The sequence below is a fragment of the Wasmannia auropunctata genome, unplaced genomic scaffold (genome assembly GCF_000956235.1).
Source record: "Wasmannia auropunctata unplaced genomic scaffold, wasmannia.A_1.0 LD336071.1, whole genome shotgun sequence".
Taxonomy (NCBI): domain Eukaryota; kingdom Metazoa; phylum Arthropoda; class Insecta; order Hymenoptera; family Formicidae; genus Wasmannia; species Wasmannia auropunctata.
Genome location: NW_012026819.1, coordinates 560,046 through 580,619, shown reverse-complemented (window position 1 = coordinate 580,619; position 20,574 = coordinate 560,046). Strand labels below are relative to the sequence as shown.

Genomic DNA, 20,574 nt, shown 5'->3' with positions numbered 1-20,574 from the left:
TATATATATATATATATATATATATGCGCCAACATATTTGAACACACTTGTACATGTGATTACATAAACGTGTTTAATTATAATACTTGTCGAGTAGCAGTTATATGTATCGGTTGCGCAAAGGAAACGATTTTGTTTTTTTTTCTTTTTTTTTTTAATGCTTGCGTTATATTTGGAAAAAAAAAACGTTGATCTATACTTGCATAGCTTGGAACATGTTTCAAGGTGGTGTCTCGTAAGATTGCGGGAGGCTGCACGCTTAAGTCTGACAGTTCTTCTATAACTGACAAGTGCCAAGATCTAATCAATACTAACACGTTGAGGTCTAAGGCTGAAAAGTCTAAAGACAACAAGCTAGCTCACGAGTCGAATGAGACGAGTGCGAAACGTTCCAAGTGCCAGGGGAGAGGCGCGAAGGTCAATAGAGACACCGCGGACGTGTGCATGCAGAATAAGGAGAGCGCGAAGGCGGCGAGCGAGAGATTCGATAGCGCGAGGGATAACGCGAAGGAGAAGGAGAACGCTTCCCCGAGCGAGAAATCTAATAAAAAGTATAACGCGAAGGAGGCTAAGGAGAAAAGGAACAAGGAGGACACGAGAAATAAGAATAGGGGTGGTGGCGGAAGCGATGACGGGGGAAATAAAGAAACTGCAGTGCCATTCGCGAGGAATAAAGAACAATTGCCCGATCAGGTACATGCTAATCTGTGTGTTACTGTTCGGTGTGTCTCGACACGCGATTTAGGCAGATTGTGTATTTTCAGTTTTGACTTTACGTTAATTTTATTTCGTTACGCCGTAATAGAGAAAAGCGCATCCGTTACGTTTTGCAATTAAAAAAAGAATGGCATCCGTTTCTTTGTTCCATTATTTGTTTTCATCTTGTACTTGTGGGTTTTACAATATGCATATACGTATGGTTTCTCTTTGCTATATAAATATGCATGCAGGTACGTGCATGTATCGCTGTTAATAATTACATATTTTTGTTCATTTAAAATAATAAAAAGGATCGTCTTTTGTATTCGCAAGAGATTTGAGATCTATATATTTTGATTTAATAATTACAAAGAATAATACTTTCTAACACTTTTATCAGTAGATCTGAATTGATGGATTTTACTTTTTTTTATTTGTTTAAAGATTTAAGAATTCTTTTGAGCCTTTATGCTTTTTTACCTTTGCCAACTTTCAATAATAAGCTGTTTAATATCACACCAATTATCACATCAATCATCACTAAAATGTGCGTAATAATTTGAATTTTCTACTTCATTTGTTATGTGTAGACAATTGTTTTGATATTTGTGTGTTCAATGAGTTTTTAACTGCATGCTTATTCATAATTAATTATTCAATAAATTTTTCGCATTTCCTTCTGTATAAAAGAAAATATGCTAATAAAAATGTACTTCAATCGTTTGTAAATACTGTTGATTTTTATAGTATACTGCCGCATTTATATTTAAAAAATATAGTATTGTCCCACTTCTGACAATTAATACTTCTGCCATAATACGCGCTGTGTCTATCTCCACATGTGTGCTAGCTTAATAAGAAACATGTGTATTGAATATTAGTTTCAAAATATGATTGTATCTTTTATTTGTATTTTTTTTTTGTAGAGTAAAAAAAGTATACATCTATATAAATATATATATATATCTTCTTTCGATTAAATCAATAATAAAATTTAATACTTTTACAAAAGAGTAATGCTTATATCAATATTATTAAAGATTATTCTATTTTTTTCCTTTTTTAAGAGAGAAATCTTTAGAGAAGAAAAAAATTTATTCTAATTAACCGATATTTCGTTTCGTTAATATTATTAATATAAGTTAGTGGAGATAAGGCACGTAGTTGTTTCGAATAATCAATCTGGGTGTGAGCTTACTTTTAATCTCGGTGGATGCAGGGAGCTCAACCGCCCACTTGCCCATTCTTGCCTGCGGTTGGAAGTTTGGCCAATGAGGTTGCGAAGGCTCGACAGCATATTAAACAGTCTTTACAGTGTGTGAGTACTGCACTCTCTTCGCTCACCCTTTATACAACGTTTAATTTTCACACAACCTGCTTACTAATTTAACGTTTCATATATTATTTAAATCTATTCTCGCATTTCCTTTCACATTGCTTCTTAGGCATTTTAAAATATAAAACTGATGTTGCGAATGAAAAATGAATGATGTTAAATGAAAAAGGATTTAAAGTAATTATTAAATATCATGCCTTTTCACTTGAAAATGTTTATCTTATATTAATATAATAATTTAATTATTATTACTAATACAATAATGCATTAATTGTAACAACATTTACACTTTGTTGAATACTTATATAATTTCCATAGATGAGATACTGGATATAACAATCAAATTTATTCAATATTTTATTTTGTCCTACTAATTGTACTACAGTAGAAAATATAATTTTAGAGTATGAAATTATTATTTTTCAGATGGATGATATTGCAGCAATTGCTGATGTCACAAATCAAGATGTTACGACTCGTGTTATCAATCTCGAAAAAGAAAATCAAATTATGCGGCACAGTACGTATATTGCATATAACTTACAATCAATGGTATATGTATTAATTCTCTATAATAACTAGCAACAATAAGTAACGAAAAAGCTCAAGTAATAATTTAATATTTATTTATTACATTATTTTTTTATTTATAATTCCGTTAAATATTTTTGGTAGGATGTACATTTGTATTACTTTCAATATATACAGTACTTTCAAATCACATATCACATGCTAGCAAATGAAACTGATTATAGTTTTTTTTATTACATAAATTATGTAATTATATATGTCGCACCTTAATTAATTTTAGCATGAATTAAATCTATCTGTATCTTAATTGTTGCTGTTATACACTTTTTTTAATTGTTAATCATTTTAAGACACTATGTAAATATGAAAATATGTACAAAGATGCATATATGAAGTAAGACAATGCTAGAAAATCAAACTGCAATGATTTCTTCCCATTGCATCGATAGACAATTAAATGGCAAGTGCAATTGAAAGAATATGTATCAAGACTTGAAAATCTTTCTGAATAGTCCTTCAGAGCCTGAAGAACGATATTGCCCAATTGACGCAACAGGTGAAAAGTATTGGATCTTTGGAACGTCGTGTGGAAATGCTCGAACAACGCTTACCTTACATAGCAATTTGCCCTGCGAAACCCGAGGGATCAGTGCAAGAGCAGAAGCAGAGCAAAGAAAAATGTGATGACGACGAAGATATTGATCTGTTTGGTTCCGATTCAGAGGCAAGTGAGCAAAGAACAGTAGAAATGGTATTTTACTTAGTCTCTCTTTGTCTAAGGCGAATGTCTAAGTTTAATCTCGTGCGACACAGAAATAAACACATACACACACTGATATTTTTCAAGTTTAACGTGAATGTTAAGATGTGCGAGTTTACATTTATATAAAATATTGTGTGACATCTATTATTTGGCATACACCAGATATTCCCATGCCGATTCATCCAATTATTAGCACTTTTTTCCACATTCATATAAAATCCAGTATACGTATAATAGTGTCCCTTCGCGAGTTGTAAATTATATCCCGCCTGTGTTTCAATAACTGTCGCTCACAGTGGAAATTCTTACTGCATCTGATTCGATAGGGGGAGGATACAGAGGCTGCCAAGATCAGGGAGGAGCGACTTGCCGCATACGCTGCCAAGAAGTCTAAAAGTATGTAACGCGCACTCAATTGTTTAATATCCATTGTCGTTAATCGACTTAACTGTATCTTTACAGAACCAGCCGTAATAGCGAAATCAAGTATCGTCCTGGACGTGAAACCGTGGGACGACGAGACGGATATGAAAGAAATGGAAAAAGCGGTGCGGAAAATCGAGACTGACGGCCTCCTTTGGGGCGCTTGTAAGTCAAGATAACATCTTTCGGTTTTTTTTAGTATCGTATGTGCAAACTCAGAGATGATTAAGGCCCATCCTTCTTTCTACAGCTAAACTCATGCCGCTCGCCTTCGGAATTCACAAGCTACAGATCTCGTGCGTGGTGGAAGATGACAAAGTGTCAGTGGATTGGCTGATGGAACAGATCCAGGAAATCGAGGACTTTGTACAAAGCGTCGACATTGCGGCTTTTAATAAAGTGTAAAGAAAACTAGAGCCAAATTACAAAAAGTGTGCGTGGCGGTATACATAGTCAAAAATAAGCATCGGTCTATGTGCCATTTCTGCATTCCATTAGCAGTATCTGTAATCGAAAAAACTTTTCGCACGCGCGTTTTGTCGTATCAAGTCAAAAAGATAAAGATATTTTAAACCCGTTTGATGTTATTACAGTCTGACTGTCTAAGAGCTTGCAAAATGAATGAAAAGCAAATTTACGAGATTTAGATAGAATCAAAAATCTTTATTGCTCTTTATGCTATTGTAATTAGATTTTCTCTCATATATATGTATATACATATACCGGATATATGTATGTACATATATCTGATGAATCGAAACATTGTTTTCACTGAAATTGAAGTTACCTTTTATTATTTTATGTTCTCATAATATTGTTATCTTAAATAAAAAAACATTTGGCCAATGCGATATATATACGTAGTGATTTCTTCAAATTACTTAAATTTTAATCAAAAACATGTACTATTCCTAGTTTCACTCATCCATAGTTGCTAATTTAATAACACGGAAGAGGACCCCCCCTCCCAAATAAAAATTGTGGACATAGCAGGGAAGAGAACTACAAAGTCGCGAACATTATCTACGGGATTCATGGATATATAATTCAATGTCCACGTTTTGTGGACATGGTCCAAAATAAGGTAACAATTGAATCGCGGGCATGGTACAATCTTTGATGACTACGCTTTTCCATTCCATTTAATGATTTAATATACGCACAATTATTTTTACATTTCATATTTTATTCCTGTTTATATGTACAAGTAAAGCTCCTTTCAGTCAAAAGCGTTTCGTAATTATAAAACTTATTATATTCACTTATATCAATTTAAGTACAAAATTTGCCGAAACATACGACGAGCACGGTGTAAAAGTTATAACTTAAACATTCTAAACAATATCTAATAATCAGTTGTAAATTGTAAAAAAACTTTTCCTTTTTTTTTAAACTTGCGTGAGATGAGTTTGAGTGGGTTTCTTTTTAATGGTGTTTGCATTTACCTCCTTGGTAAGACTACACGTTGCCAAGTCTTTTATTACAGAATTCACTTGATCTGCGAAAATTCCACCCTTCGGCTTTTCAGTAGGCCTTTTGAGGAACCTTAAACACAAGCAGTGCCGATCTTTCTTTGTTATGATATTCCTTAATATTTGATTTACATGTCCTGTATCCAATTTTTGGCCTTCTCTATGGAAACTACTTCTATCTATTTTACGAATAAAGCCTACTGGACGCTCATCAAGTGCATCTCCGAAGATCCGTCCAGAAATAAAATCAGTGGTCAACGGTGAGTTATCTGGCAAAAGTAATTCCTTTATTTCTGCGGTTTCTTTTGTTGCGTCCATTATTTTATTGGTCGTGTAGAGTGCGCTATGAGCGTATGTTGGCGATACAGCGAAGTGAGAGAGCTGTGTAAAAGCAAATAAAGCAGATTATTAATATTGGAACGACTGGTGCTGTTAAGTCCTGGAATACAACAGGTGTAGGAAGCCTTGAGAAATTGGGTCACTCATGAAAGGTTATTCCCTTCACATTCGACTATGATTGATCCATTTCTTAAGGCTTAAGGCTTCCTGCATCTATCGTGTTTCGGGACTTAACACTAGCTGACATAAACAAGGAATACTACAGTGTCGAAGGTGGGGAAACTGTACCTCTGAGCCACAATCAATGCTCCGTACATAATCAATACCGTGCGCCTGGATCTTAACATTATTGGCAATGTCGTCACGCAATGATTTGTTGCGCGAAGGCAGGACGAGCCTCTCGAAAACTGTATTCGCCGCATTATGATATTTCTGATTCAACGGAAGTTTTACGGGTTCCGTTGTGCCGCTTTCATTTTTACCAAGTGCATTACCTATATCATGAGAAACAAAAGAAGAGCCCTTTAGTATCGTTTCGTTCCACTGCCTCTCGCATTGCCTATCCCATGTCTCGTGAGCGAACTTCCGTTTCATGCACGACGCGCGTAATGTATCACTCTGTCCTTGTTAAAAATTCAGTGAACGACAAAAATAAAATGACACACCATGCGCGTCGTGAAACGGAACGCAGCAATAAATAAAGGGATACATTAAAATATAAAAAATATAAATAAAAACAGAAGGGGACGAAATCGGGATGACGAGTCTGGGTGGCGAGACAGAAGGGTGTTACGAAAAGGGTTTTCGCTTCGCTCGCGGAAAGTAAAATTAACATTTCTTATAATTTTTTGGACGATGAATCCAATGGTGCGTCAATTAAAATTACGTCGCACGTCGGCAATCCGCTGGATTGAGGGGGGAGGGAGTCGCGACTCGACATGCTTTGACATATGTACTCGAACACGTTCGTGCGGACGCACACCGGACTTTTCCGTTGATATTTTCGCGCTACATATTATTATATTAAGTATAGCATCTTTATAACAAATTCTTCAAACACCCTTCTCTCGAGGTTTACATAATCGTCCGTCCGCCACGTGACGGAGGACAATAACGTTACACGCGTCGCATCGCACGGATTGAAAACAATTCACAGGACCATACTTACGTCCGATCCAGTCACCCCGGTCGAACGGCAGTTCGACTTCTTTCATTAGATCGTCGGTACTCTGGAGACTCGCCATCTGCGCTATCGTAACATGAACGACAATCTCATGTAATTGTACACGTTGAAACGTTAAACGTATAGCGTAATGTGGCCGCACGGTCGTACCCACGTTCCACTCACCCTATGGATACACCTTGGAACATATATTACAATAATAATAATAATTGTAATATATGTTCTGAGGGATACACCGACGCAGTGAGCTGTGAGATCACCGATCAATTTGTTTTCTTGTTTTTTTCCTTTTGCTCCACAGTCCACCAGCTGATGGATTATTGCGCCTTCATTTTTTTTTGGAGGTTATGCTCCCCGGTTGGGGAACTTGTGTGCCTTCAACCCAATCCTTAGGGTTCTATGACACAGAGTTACTTATTCTATATAGTCTTTTTACTCTCTTACTATATTATTCTGTCTATATTGCGCCTTCAACCTTCCTGTGAGGTTATACAGCGCACTGCACTGCTTTCCTGTTCAGAGACTTTCTTCTTCTTGTAGCCCTTGGTTGTCAGATCCGTATGGATCTAAGTACCATAATTAGGTCGTACGTCCCGGAGGTCAGCGGGCTTGACTTCCAGGCTTTTGTTCTCTGTTTAGAGATCACCGATGACTGAATCAAGATTCAACTGATTAAAGTGAGGTTAATGCATGAGATAAACACAAACAGATAAACACATGCTGGAGGGAATCCTTCTCTAAGGTGGTGGGGATAGCCGACTGCGTGAGAGAGCACGTGAGAGAGCACGTGAGAGAGTGAAGCGCCCAGTGGCTGCGTTCAGAAACTTCGCCCAGGTGCGTCCAGATGTCGTTTTATCACAGTGTTTTATCCCTGTTTAACAATCGGTGAATAACAAGGATAAAAGATGTATGTACCGTGAATTCGTGAACGCAGCCCAGTTTGGCCATCCCCACCGCTCCAAGGCTCGCTCCGGTATGTTGACGGAGCATGACCTCTTGCTAATTACTCATCTTTGTTTTGGCGGGCGGACTAGACGGAAACCGTTGTTTCCTTCTAAAATTAATGAAAGGTTAAGATGTTTGTGTTATGCTGTGGATAAAATCTGATAACTTGATAGAATACAATTGTTTGCCTGGCTGTGGATCACGTCACGTTATTGTGCGTACATTTCAAACATTTAGGAAACCACTGATTTGTAAACATGGAAATTTCATGGACAAATACTGGTAGTGCGTTACAAGATTTTGCAAGCGTTCTGGTTTGTGGGAAATGGTGATTATATCATTGGTTTATTATTATCCAGATAACAACGTTAAATTATCCATTTACATTTTTTTATATATATTAAATACAACTATATATATATATATATATATATATATATATTTACTAATATATTATAAATACTGCAGTAGTATATATTTAAAATATATACTACTGCATGCTGTATTTATTATTTTAAACTTGTATTATTATTATAATACATATTATAAAACATATACATTTATAAAACTCTTATTTTGTACTTATATATGTAAATATAAAACTGTATACATACATACATATATATATATATATAAATTATATATATTTATATATATATATATATAAGTTATAAATATGTAATATATAATAATATATAAAGAATCATTCATTCATTATTTTTCTTTTTTTTTATGCAGTGGATTCAAACTAGTGTCTCCTGTAAGACTCACAAATTGTGGGCATTTGTTTTGTCAAGATTGTATCAAATCTGCAATGAAATGTGTTAAATGTGATGTACCAGTACAGCCAAGGGAAATACAATCTGACCACTTGGTATCCGGTCTTATACAGAATATCGATGCTATTTCAGAAATTATTCATAAAAGGTTAGATTAAAGAGTTTTGTTGAATACTGTTAGAGTAAGTCTACTTTAGTTTCCATGAAATTGGTAACAATGTTATGTTATCAAGTTATACATATATATTGATCAAGAATAATAAACAATTAACCGAGCGATAACATTAATACTAATTATCTAACAAGTTCCTTAGCTATGTAAATTTTTTGTAAATTGAGATTTATTGTTGCTCAATAAAGTACTTGAATAACTTACTTATGATTCTGTAATCAATATTACTTGTAATGATAATGATGGGAGTCTTGTATTAAATTTGACAATTATTTGAATTACACTCGTATGAATACATTGGACTTTATTCTGTATTGTCTTTGATTAAAACATGTTGAATAATAGTAAATCAGTAGTAATACACACACACACTGCGTGCATAACACTTTCGAGATTTTATCACAAATGTACTAATAATAATGTAAAAATTATTTCAGAGATATATGGGACACTACTACAGATGCACCTGGTACATCAGACAAAACGATATCCTCAGTATTTCTTACACCAAAAAAACAGGGTATACGTAGAAAGAATATAAATAAGCCAAACCCCAAAGGAGAAACACGATTGCACACCGCGTGTTTGAAGGTATAAATGTCAAACACTGATATTTTACTCCTTTGTTTAGCTTAAAATTATAATTATATACTACCTAAATTATTATTACGCATGTCAAGTATTATATAAATTATTATATAATACATGACAGTTTTTGTTTCTCTAAGAAAGTTTCCATTGATGATTGTTTCACAGAATAATATTAAAGAAGTTAGAGAACTCTTGGTCCAGGGTGCAATTCCTGATACAAAAGATCATGCCGGTTGGACACCGTTGGTAAAGAAATATATTAATGTCTTCAGTTTTCTTTCTTATCAAATTTGAAGTATAATATGAAAAATATTGCATTCTGCTTCTAACATTTCAGCAAGAAGTGGTCAGTTTTGGACTTACTGAAATCTGCGAATTACTGCTGGAGTGGAGAGCATCGCCCGACATATCAGGTTATAACAATCGAAAACCGCTGCACGAAGCTGCTAAGCATAACAAAATTAAAGAAGCTAAGTTGTTGCTACGTTATAATGCGGACAGAAACCAATATGATCAGTACGGCAAGAAGCCTATGTACGTATGTGCTTTATCGTAGCTGCAAAGAATGCATTTTAAGGTGCGATTTCATGCTGATGCTTGACGCTCATTTTTAGCGTCAAAATATACCACGTTGACTAAGCATCAATTTTGATCATGTGATCTGTCTTGGCGCTAAAAATGAGCGTCGAGCGTCAGCATGAAAAGGTACCTTTAAAGGTAGCTCTGATACTTAATCTCTTTTTATTCGATCTTGCAGAGACTACTGTAAAACAGAAGAGATGCGACAGCTTTTAACGGATTTGTCAACTCCGGCTGAAGAGGTATCAAACCTTAATCAAACGCTAAATAAGTCTATTCGTACAGGGTGTGACAAATTTGTGATTCTTGCGTCAAACTTAAAACATGAAAATCAAAAAATGCTCGGTATCGTGGCCGCAAGACACAAATTCAAAATTTTGAAAACATATAGGTACACAATCCATTCTTTTTTTTCGAATTTTTTTTTCATCGCATTTTTTTTTTTGCAGTAGGTAAATGCAAAAAAGTATGGTATAATCAACCTTTGCATTCCAGACCGTTGGTTACACATGTCATAGTAGAGACGAATGAGAAAAATAACACAACATTGACACTTGACGTTTTATTCGCAATTATCTACGGCAGTTGGCTTCTCAATAGTCTATGTAAGAAATATTATTCTCGTTTATATCTGATACTTTGTGACATGAATTTGTTTTTTCAATAAATATTTTAAGGTCCATCTACATAAGTCGCAAACGTAGATGTTTCTTTTCTTCTTTTTTTCTCCGCGTTTGCGACTTGTGTAGATGAGGCTTTAAATAGTTCTGTTTATATGCAAAAAGAAATGAAAAGAAATTATTATGTCTGAATCGAGATTTAATCAATACAAAATTAACGTGTAAGAACGAACTGACATCAAATTGTGTGATCTGTTTAAAGGGATTCACATGATGGCAGATGTGGACGAAATAGAAGATACAGATGATATGAACCTTGAGTTGTTTGAAGTTAGCGGCGTGCCCACCGATGGTACTCCGAAGAAATCGAGAATGAACACGGAGCGTTGTAATCCACGTCTATTCAACAACTGTTTCTTTTATTTTGCTTTACAAGCAAACACGACTTATCACATTGCTGATGTGCGAGTCACGAAGGACGATCTGATAAGGCTTGTAAAGGAGGGAGAAGGGACAGTACTCACCAGAGAACCAGATCCAGAAGATCTAGACGTTACGTCGCAAACGATGCCCTTTCACGCGAACGATCCGTCTCATCCTTTACGCAAGTGTACCCATTATATTATATATGTGCCGGGCAAAAGTGAACCGCTTATCAAGTATAAAATGCCGCATATCAAGACTCTGCCGTTGGTATGGCTGATTGAGTGCATCGAAAAATTTACTCTTGTCGATCCAGCCATCCTGGGCTTGTCCTGAGTACTTGAATTACCATTAATATGTCCTATTTTGTATTCAATGATATTCAAAAAGTTAAGATGAAGCGTAAAAATACGCATAATAATTTTCTATAGCATTAATATATTCGTCATACGCAACTTTTTTTTTAAGTTTTTTTTATTTATTTTCAATAAGATATTCTCGAAAAAGACGTTATAAAATTTGATTTATTGTAATTTAGAAAACTCAGGACAAACCAAAAATTTACATGTACATAAAATACGCAATTAAATATTTGTACGAATAAGCTGAATATATTTTGATACAGTTGCTATTCCTCATTAGATTTATATATCTATCCCTTCCAAAATGGTCTGCGAGGAAACCGGTTTGCTTCTCTCTTTCAATAATTTTCATTATCTTTTTCCCAGTGATAATTGCAGGCCGATTAAAGCATAGGCGCGTATTCTCGGCTCGTAAGGCGACAAATTTCGCATTAATTTAATAATCATTACGTCCAGAAGATGGGATTCTTGTGGGAGCCTATCAGGAATTTATGCTATGGTCGTGGGACGGTGCCACCTTATGCGAAGTGCGATCAATTCTGGAGGAAAATATCGTACGGTATCTCGTACATTTACGGATAAAGTACCGCTAGCCGCGCGCACGGGCACGCACGCATGTGTACGCGTCAGGTACGGGCGTACACACACCCGTGCATGCGCGGGCGTGTGCGAGTATTTTACACCGGTACACAGGCGCACACGCGTGCACCGGTGTGCACGTGTGTGGAGAGGAAGGAGGGAACGACGGAAGAGCGGCTAGAAAGGAGAACAGGACGGAGAGGGAAAGAGGAAGAAGAACATAAAACTGGAGGAAAATAGAGAAAAGAATTGAGATCCGGCCGGCGGCGCGAAGGAGAGGCGGGAAGATCAGAGGGGACGGCGAGCGTGCGGAGATGGGACGACCACTATGCCGTGCATTGGTACGCGGCGCATCCAAGAGAGATACCTAGATGATCAGTTATCGAGGAAGAAACGAAGAATGCATACCGAAGGAGAGCAGGGACGGATTGTTCGACTAGATATCGACGTTTGAACTCTCTTTCAGATTCAGACACCGACTCGAACCGTGGAAGATGAGATGAAATTTATCGTGGGGATGGAAAATTAAAGAGAACGCGTCGCAAACGAGGTAGTTCGCAGTTGGTGTTGCATTTAATTTGGCAAATCCCCAAATATTTCACAAATTTAGAATTTCGCGAGGTAGCGTGTGAGTAGTGCTAATTTGATTAGCTGAGATTGAATCTTTCTCTTTTGTAGGCTTGTTGCTTGTTCCGCAATTTGAATCTCAAGAGTGCCGAGTCCCATCCGTCGCGCGGTGCTTCGTAGGAAGCGAAGAAAGCAACAGAAGTCGCGGGCTAGCACCGCCCCTGTCAACAACCCTGTCCCCCTCCGGATTCACAAAGCCGGTCGACCATCGTCCCGTCTCGTTTCCACACCTTTCTTTTTCTTCCTCCCTGTTTCACTCGCCCGCTCGGGCCGCCACCGAGCGTGCGGAGGTGGGGGGTCCACACACCCTGACCCACAAGTAGGCCCTGATCTCTACCCAGTCAGTGCCCGTCAAACGAGCCCGAAGGCAGGCGATGTGGGTCCGCGCAACATTGTGAACATCGTTGAACTCGCCGCACGCGGTGAAGAGAGGCAGTTTGACACGCACGTGATCGGGACCGCGCGAACGAGAACAGTGCACCCACAATCTTGGCGACAATTTCTCTCTCTCTCTCTCTCTCTCTCTCTCTCTCTCTCTTCTATTTTTCTACTGTTTCCCCGCAATCGAAGAAACAAACGGACACTAGGCTCTGAGGGAGGCTGAAGATGATATTGAGAGCCGCCCCCGAGGGCATCGTCCTTCTGCTCGCGCTCATCGGATTAGTTGGTGCGCAGGATGATGATTCCTTGGCCAGTACCTTCCTGTCAGGTAAGAATCGCAAACTCTCACCGATTTATATAGATTGGCTCATGGTGATTTAATCTCGGTTTAATTTACTTTTTATTTCTTTCTAATTCTTAAAATTTAGAAGAACATGAAAAGTAAATTAAATCGAGATTAAAATCAATCTATCTTGGTAGAAATTTTATGCGGAACAAGAATACTGTGCCTTTCTCATTCAAAATTTGTAGACAAGGAAATTTATCATAGAGCATGACAAAAATTCATGGTTTGACTTGAATACTTCCTATTAATCCGTGACATTAAAGAACTGTTATTTGAGGTCTTATTAAATGTCTATAGATGTGGAACAAGAATACTGTGCCTTTCTCATTCAAAATTTGCAGACAAGGAAATTTATCATAGAGCATGACAAAAATTCATGGTTTGACTTGAATACTTCCTATTAATCCGTGACATTAAAGAACTGTTATTTGAGGTCTTATCAAATGTCTATACACAGTAGACGTATTACTGGAGAGATTCGATAGAATCGATACTCGCAAAAAGAATATAGTTATTGAAAGGATGGCATGGGCAATGTGAAATTGATGAAGAGAGATTCCTGAGACTCTCGTCGGTGAAGTTTTACGGCGTACATTTTATGATCTCTTACAGTTTATAATCATAAATTGAGTGACTGAAAGATGAGCGCTCAAACAATCTTCGGCTTATAAAAGCGTACGATCATTACGTTTAATATAAAACGCACCATGTCCGTCGAGAAATGCTTCGTTATGTGATAATTATGCGAATGTTTAATCGGTCGCTTATATGTATACAATTAATCTCATATCTATAAGTACCTCTTCATTGTTACACTTATGTGAAAATTGTTACTTTTATAACGTTCCTGAAAAGATTTTACACAGAATCATGTAAGATCATTGTCATCATTAATCTACGTGATTCTCCGTAAAATTATATAAAACTTCAATTGTATCGGTTATTGCATTAACGATCAACATATGACGCAAGATTCCCGTAACGGCCTACATATGTGCACTCTATCGGTACTATTTAACATACAATGCTTGCAATAAACAAGTACAGTATGCAAGTAAGTCGCGTCGTTAGAAGCTAATTGAGATTATATATATGTGTGTGTATGTGTGTTCAGGTCAGAACTTGGTAGTTTCGTTCAACCGATTTGCTCACCTCCCTCCCGACCCGGGATGGCGAGGCGGCGGCGGCGGCGTGCGATTTTTGCGTATGCGACGCACGTAATATACGGCCGACAAAAAGTTACCCGGTAGTGGCAGCGGCGGCCGACGAGAAATAGAAATTCGCGTGCGCCGCCGACGACGCGTATGCGGCGCACGCTTTTATATAGGTAGAATCTGGAAGGATGCGACTGCGTTCCACTTTTAGGAGTTGTGCAGCGCTATGCGGATGACGGTCGGATTCGCTGGCGGTAACAAGGCCGCCGCTGAGCTTAAAAACTAGGAAGCGACGCGTCCACGTTCCACGTTCTAGGTTGAATTTTTCTTTTTTTTTTTTCTTTTGCCTTTTGCTCAATTTGCTTATTATTCGCGGCGCCGGACCTCCGGTCAGCCTGATTTTTCGCTACCGTTATTACAATAAGCAAAATTAGTCTCATTGCCGTGTCCGCTCCGGAAAGCGAGATACATTGTAATGTTTCATCAAGAATCCTGATTTTCGCAAGCGCAATGTATTGTCTTGAGTTCATCAAAAATAACTTCGCGTCTCTCGAGGAAGGATTCGGCTCTTAAAAGCCTCATTGAACTCCATCTATATTACGTACTTCTTTCCAGATATTAATTATGAAGGCATGAAATTATCACCGCGTGCAAAAATGCGGGAAGTAGAATACGGGCTTTCCGAACCACAAACGCAAGCTTGAGTCATCTTGAATGCGAAAAGACCGGATAGTCGTGCGATCGGCCAATTCCTCAAAGCAACGGCGGAGAGTCAGTTTCTTAGTATGCGGATTTCCTGACACAAGAGACGAGCGGAAGGTTTACCCAAAATTACAGAAACCAATTCTAATTAAGACGCGAGCGTGTTCCTAATTAAACACGCGCGCACATCGCGTGACGTGGAAAATACAATGTAATTTTGCGAGACTGTTACGATAGAATCTCGATTCAAGTACGCAGTGCTTCCAAATTCTTCTAAAAGCCGGTCAAAACTATTTATATTTTACTCGCATATATTTTTAATGTAGTCTTGCACGAAATAGTTTTTATACTCTAAAATCGTAAATTTTAATATTAATAAAAATTATATAACATATAATTTATTGTATTACTTATAACAATACTTATGATAATACAATAAATTACGTAATATTTTATTGATTGTAAATAATCAATTTTATTTAGACGTGAACTTTTTCATGGCAACCTGCAAGCCGCGTATTAACTTCTTTTTTTATTATTTTAATCAACAATCAGTATACAAATAATGAATTTTTTTTTAGACACAATTTCGATTTTTGAATGAAAAATGAAAATTACAATTAAATATCGACATTAAAATAAAATTGTTATCAGCTTTTACGGAGTTTGGAAATACTGTCCACTCTATTATATTTTAAAAAATGTTTTAACATCTTAAAAATTTGTGTTTAGAATCTTAAATTGCTTTTTTTTTTACTTTTAGTTGGGAATTTAATTGGCTAAAGTTAGATAAAAAGTTGGCTAAAGAGTTTCTTTTAGAAATAATTTTTTTTCTTTTTTTAAGAGCTTTGAACAATCACAATTCTGTCTGTATATCTGTTATTCTTTTGCTTTGATGAATGACTGATCTTTTGAAGGTCTAACATTCTTTTTCCTTTTTATTTTTACATTTTTATTTTTAATCGGTATTTCCAACAGTTGCAATCTTCTTAAAAAAATTCTCGTCAATATGATAAATGTGTTAATCTCTCGATCGAATATCTCTCAGTGTCTTATTGACAAGTGTTCTCCTAAATTCTAGTTCATGGAATCGGCACTTTTGCGTTCAAGAAGGATCTAGTCGTAAGCACGTACGGCTCTGCATAATCGTTCATCATCCGAATCCGAAATCGAATTCGCGGCGTTAGACGAAACACGTGCGACGCCGAAGACAGCTATAATACACGCGGCCTGAGCCGAGCCGCTCATTAACTACCGTTATGTTTGTTTGGTCCGTTATGCCTGCCAAAGTGAAACCAGCCGGGGGAGTCGAGTATTATCCGTGCGAATCTCTCGGTGGGACCTGGTGTGGCATATCATGTATGACGAATCGGTACTCGTTTAACTTTCATCCGTAACCGACGCCGATCTTTAACACGCGACGATGCGAGGCACTCGGACGATTTAGTCATCAGACTCATCTCCGTGAGCGGATCATTGATGCGCATGCGATTAATCTCACGAAAGTTGCAAGCGTATACAGTTTAATATTATTATGGATTTAGGCAAGTTGAATGAAAATTGCCCGGGTGAAAATTTTTCTTAGAATCCTTTCTATAACTTTTCAAAACTATTATATTTCTATATAAATTTCAAAATTTTTTACAGTTTATATAATTTTTTTATGTAGAAAATTGTTTAGATACGAATTGGAACTTTTCAGAAATATTACACCTTTGTGAGAGTTACACCTTTTCTAAAATTTATTAAAATTGAGAAAGTTACACCTTTTCTAAAATTTTTTATACATGTGAATTCTGAAATATTTCTCCAGAAAAATCTGAAAAAAATTTATTTATATAATTTTTTTTTTAATTTGCATAAATTGGAAGTAAGAAAAATTCTTAAAAATATCATGAGATTTTATTTTTACAGAGGACAATAACTAATTTAATTACAATGAATTAGAATAATCTATACGTTAAAGAATGAGAAAGATTAATTAACGTCCATTTAAAAAGAACATAATTTAGAAAGGTGGAAAATTTTTAAGACAGTATAATATAAGTTAATTTAAAATTAATAATATTAATATTAATAAATTAATAATATTAATTTATAAAATTAATAATATTAGTATAAAATTCAGCTTCGGAAGAAGGAAGATTTAAGTTAACACTAAGAGAAACTTCTCTAATACTGTGATTTATTGAAGCAATAGGATTATATTAATTTTTCTATATTTTTAAGATTAGACATTCTTTTACGTACGATTGTATTAGTATTCACAGGGATCATTTTTTAATAATCAAAAAAAACCGAGATATTTTTCCTAAGTAGCTTTACATAACATCGGTCTCGTGGAATGTAATCTGACATTGTCGACTTTCCGGTTACGCGAAGAGGGGCCCCGATAACAGCGTATTAGTTCCCCGGTCGTTAACTCGCTTCCCACGTCTGTCAAGATCAAGCTCCTGTGGTCATCCTTGACCACTTTTGCAAAGGTAGTCTCGCCCGGTGAAATTACGTATGCAGGAATGCCCGCCGTGCGTTGACGGTGCCGCGACTGCGCCTGTAAGCGATATACAGTTACAATTAACGACTACGCGGCGGCGGCAGCGGTGACAGTTGTATGTAATTTCGTAAGAGGTTTCCCTCTAATCTCGCTGCCACTAACATATGCGGTAACATAACGTCGTCGTCCGGCCCGCGTCTCGGCATGCTCGAATCGTTTAAATTTCCCTTCTTTCTTTCCTCGGCTCGGAGGAGAAGGCGAGGAGCCGAGCCGGCTCTAACTGACTTTGGGACAGAATTTGGGACCGTTACAATTCCGATCGCTACCACTTTGTGCCTTCGTGGCTTTTACAATGGATCTCTCCTTAACTTCGTCACGAACGAATCAATTTTAGACTTGCATCTCAATCGCAATCCGAACTAATATTAACTTATATTATAAATAACAATATAATTTTTTTGAAAAAAAAAATATCAAATTTAAATTATATCATTTCTCTAAATTATTTAAATTATATCAATTTAATTTTTGTTGTTGTAAATATAGATAAGTGAATAGATGTATATACAAGGGTAATTTATGCACGCAGGTTTCTTAAATTCATTAACAAGCACGGCGAAGATCGCCGATTGTCCGGGAGTATGCGTGCACGCGTTGGCGACATTAATGTGCGACGACGTCCTCGAGGACGTGCAATGCCCGTCGGCGAGTATGCGATGCTGCCTGCAGGATCCGATAAATGGCACCTCGTCCGAAAACGCGATCGACGACGAGGAGCCGTCGACCTCGACCGTGTCCACAACGATCGTCAAGACCACGATTTCTACGACACCCGCGACAACTACCACGACGCTCAGCACGTCGACTTCCTTCACTTCGGCAAAAACTACACCGGTACGTTCAGCAGATTTGGTATTAGAGAAAATAAGCTGGGCTGAAAAGTGCTCTAGAAAGTTATTGCTAGAAAGCAAGATATATATATATATATATATATCGTTGTTAATAGATTTAAAATGGATTAAGAAAAAGATCATTTTGAATTATAATCCAGATTATGACTATAAAAATTCTTTCTCTAAATGAGGATAATCATTTTTTGCTTTCTTACCAAATCGAAATTATAAAGTTTTTTAATCAATGATATATTTTTACGTCCAATTATTATACGTATTATAAATTACATTTATTTGTTTCTTTCTTTGCAGGAGAGCTACAACGAAACGAGCGAAAAGACATCAAGTACGTTAAACGTTTTGCATGAAATATATTTCATTATAATATACTATACTTTATATACTTATAATGTAATATACTAATATTATAATATACTGCATCTTTTGATCATACCATTATTTTAATTATTTATTATATAATTTAAGCTTTTTGAGTTTCTTTATCTTTTTGCTGATGAAAATCACAAATTTGTCGGTCGAAATGCTTGAGAGGTACAAATTGATTTGTCGTACGAGATTTGAACTCAATAATTGAAGGAGTTAAGTATTCAATGTCAGTAATTAAAGGAAAATTTACTATAATATATAACTATACAATGGCTTCTTCTTACTTAATATAAAATAAGTATACATTTATTCCATTATCGTTTATAATTATAGAGAATATCCTAGTATTATTAATACCAGGATTTTCAGAAATTCGGATGGAAATGTATGTCCAGCGTATGTCTGTCAGCCGAGTTGAAACGATGATGGTGATTTTCAGTGAAGACTTGTTCGGGCATTTGCATGGCCGAGAGAATAGCCGACTACTGCGACGCCGTGCTGGTGATAGACACCCTCTGCAAGTCGGGCTACAAGTGCTGCGTATCCAGGGACGTCTTCGGGGACTCTCCGCCGCCCGAGCTGCTTGTAATCGACCGCTTGAACTCCTCCCGCTACGACGAGAAGAACGGTAGCGGAGCTGCCAGCAAGGTCTCGTCTCCGTTGACGACGACACGACCGAACACGTCGTTGTCGACGAGTGTCTCCACGATCGCCACCGCAATCGCGACGACGACCTCGACGACGACGACGCTGGCGGCTGCCACGAGGCAGCCACCGACGGCGGCGACGACGACGAGGCCGAAACCGGTGCCGTTCAAGCCGTGCAGAGGAAGGTGCACGAGCGGCCTGTCCGCCCTCTTCTGCGAGAACATCGACACAGACGCGGACTGTCCCCCCGACGATTCCGTACTGACGGTTTGCTGCATCAGTGAACCGCAAAAAGCGGTAATGGGATTTAATGTTTTATTGCGATCGGTTTATAATGAAAGATACGTTGTCGTTCGCGAACGCGTTGATTTACACCGGAAAAAATTATCTCAAAGCTATTTAGAGGATATTCATCATTAAGCGATACTTGGCGAGATTATCCGAAAAGTTATTCGCAATGATGTATCGCTTTTGCTTAGGAAACAACGACGATTCGGCCCTCCACGAAAGCTCCTCAACCGAAGTTACCGCCGTGCCCTGGTTTCTGCCTGTTGACCCTTATGGCAGCCTTCTGCGAGCGACCGAATGTGATCATAGCGAAAACGTCGACCTGCCAGTCCACCTCGATCTGCTGCGACAATACAAAGAGTCCGCCGCAGGTAAACTCACGACTCGGTTCCGATATTGATTAATTTATAAGAATAATAGTATTATATATTCTGTTTCAATAAAAAAAATCTTTATTAAAAGCAAATGATATCAGCCAACTTTCCGGTAAAGAATTTTTTATACAAGAACATATACAAATATATATAAACATACATAAAAATATACTCGAAAATATATAATTATATATAATTATATTAATGTCCATATATATCCATATATGTTTCTTTCCTTTGTAAAATTATTCTTTGATTAAAAAAATGATAATAAGAAACATAAAAAATAATTAAAAAGATAATTTTTTACATTTTTTTTTTTACAAAAAATCTAGTTTGAAGAAATGAGAAAAATTGCTCATATACATATAATCATATATAAATGATTAAAAATATACATATATAATTATATATGAACAATATTTTCTCATTTCTTAAAACTTGATTTTTTGTAAAAAAAAAAAAGACAATGCAAAAATTATTC

General features: G+C 36.8%; 4 protein-coding genes across 7 annotated transcripts in view; 3 read left to right on the top strand and 1 right to left on the bottom strand.

Moving 5' to 3' along the window:
* LOC105449860 (probable elongation factor 1-delta) overlaps positions 1-4,607 on the top strand; it is a 9,245-nt gene extending 4,638 nt beyond the window's left edge. The window contains exons 3-9 of one of the 3 annotated variants that reach the window (XM_011689283.1): positions 226-693; positions 1,919-2,017; positions 2,462-2,555; positions 3,079-3,290; positions 3,656-3,725; positions 3,792-3,917; positions 4,003-4,607. In XM_011689283.1, coding sequence (XP_011687585.1) covers positions 226-693; positions 1,919-2,017; positions 2,462-2,555; positions 3,079-3,290; positions 3,656-3,725; positions 3,792-3,917; positions 4,003-4,157 — 1,224 coding nt within the window. In that variant the 3' untranslated portion in view covers positions 4,158-4,607. Of the gene's footprint in view, positions 1-207; positions 694-1,918; positions 2,018-2,461; positions 2,556-3,078; positions 3,291-3,655; positions 3,726-3,791; positions 3,918-4,002 lie in introns of all 3 variants that reach the window. The other 2 variants (XM_011689282.1, XM_011689284.1) reach the window with 2 other exon arrangements.
* Positions 4,608-4,917: 310 nt separating this feature from the next.
* LOC105449859 lies at positions 4,918-7,509 on the bottom strand. 2 transcript variants are annotated; one of them, XM_011689279.1, is made up of 4 exons: positions 6,912-7,509; positions 6,732-6,812; positions 5,852-6,057; positions 4,918-5,605 (listed from the first exon to the last, which is right to left on the bottom strand). In XM_011689279.1, exons 2-4 carry the CDS (start codon positions 6,805-6,807, stop codon positions 5,141-5,143), a joined length of 747 nt encoding a protein of 248 aa, XP_011687581.1. In that variant the 5' UTR covers positions 6,808-6,812; positions 6,912-7,509; the 3' UTR covers positions 4,918-5,140. The 2 variants fall into 2 exon arrangements, with proteins under 2 accessions (XP_011687581.1, XP_011687582.1); XM_011689280.1 differs by having other exon boundaries at positions 5,186-5,297; positions 5,426-5,605; positions 6,732-7,509.
* A 175-nt stretch (positions 7,510-7,684) lies between these two features.
* LOC105449858 (BRCA1-associated RING domain protein 1-like) lies at positions 7,685-11,383 on the top strand. Its single transcript, XM_011689278.1, has 8 exons — positions 7,685-8,019; positions 8,430-8,618; positions 9,080-9,233; positions 9,399-9,479; positions 9,571-9,767; positions 9,991-10,203; positions 10,308-10,417; positions 10,695-11,383. Exons 1-8 carry the CDS (start codon positions 7,949-7,951, stop codon positions 11,189-11,191), a joined length of 1,512 nt encoding a protein of 503 aa, XP_011687580.1. The 5' UTR covers positions 7,685-7,948; the 3' UTR covers positions 11,192-11,383.
* A 1,562-nt stretch (positions 11,384-12,945) lies between these two features.
* LOC105449857 (atrial natriuretic peptide-converting enzyme) overlaps positions 12,946-20,574 on the top strand; it is a 10,789-nt gene continuing 3,160 nt past the window's right edge. Inside the window, 5 exon segments of the mRNA XM_011689277.1 lie at positions 12,946-13,132; positions 18,090-18,394; positions 18,706-18,739; positions 19,220-19,725; positions 19,908-20,202. Coding sequence (XP_011687579.1) covers positions 13,030-13,132; positions 18,090-18,394; positions 18,706-18,739; positions 19,220-19,725; positions 19,908-20,202 — 1,243 coding nt within the window. The 5' untranslated portion in view covers positions 12,946-13,029.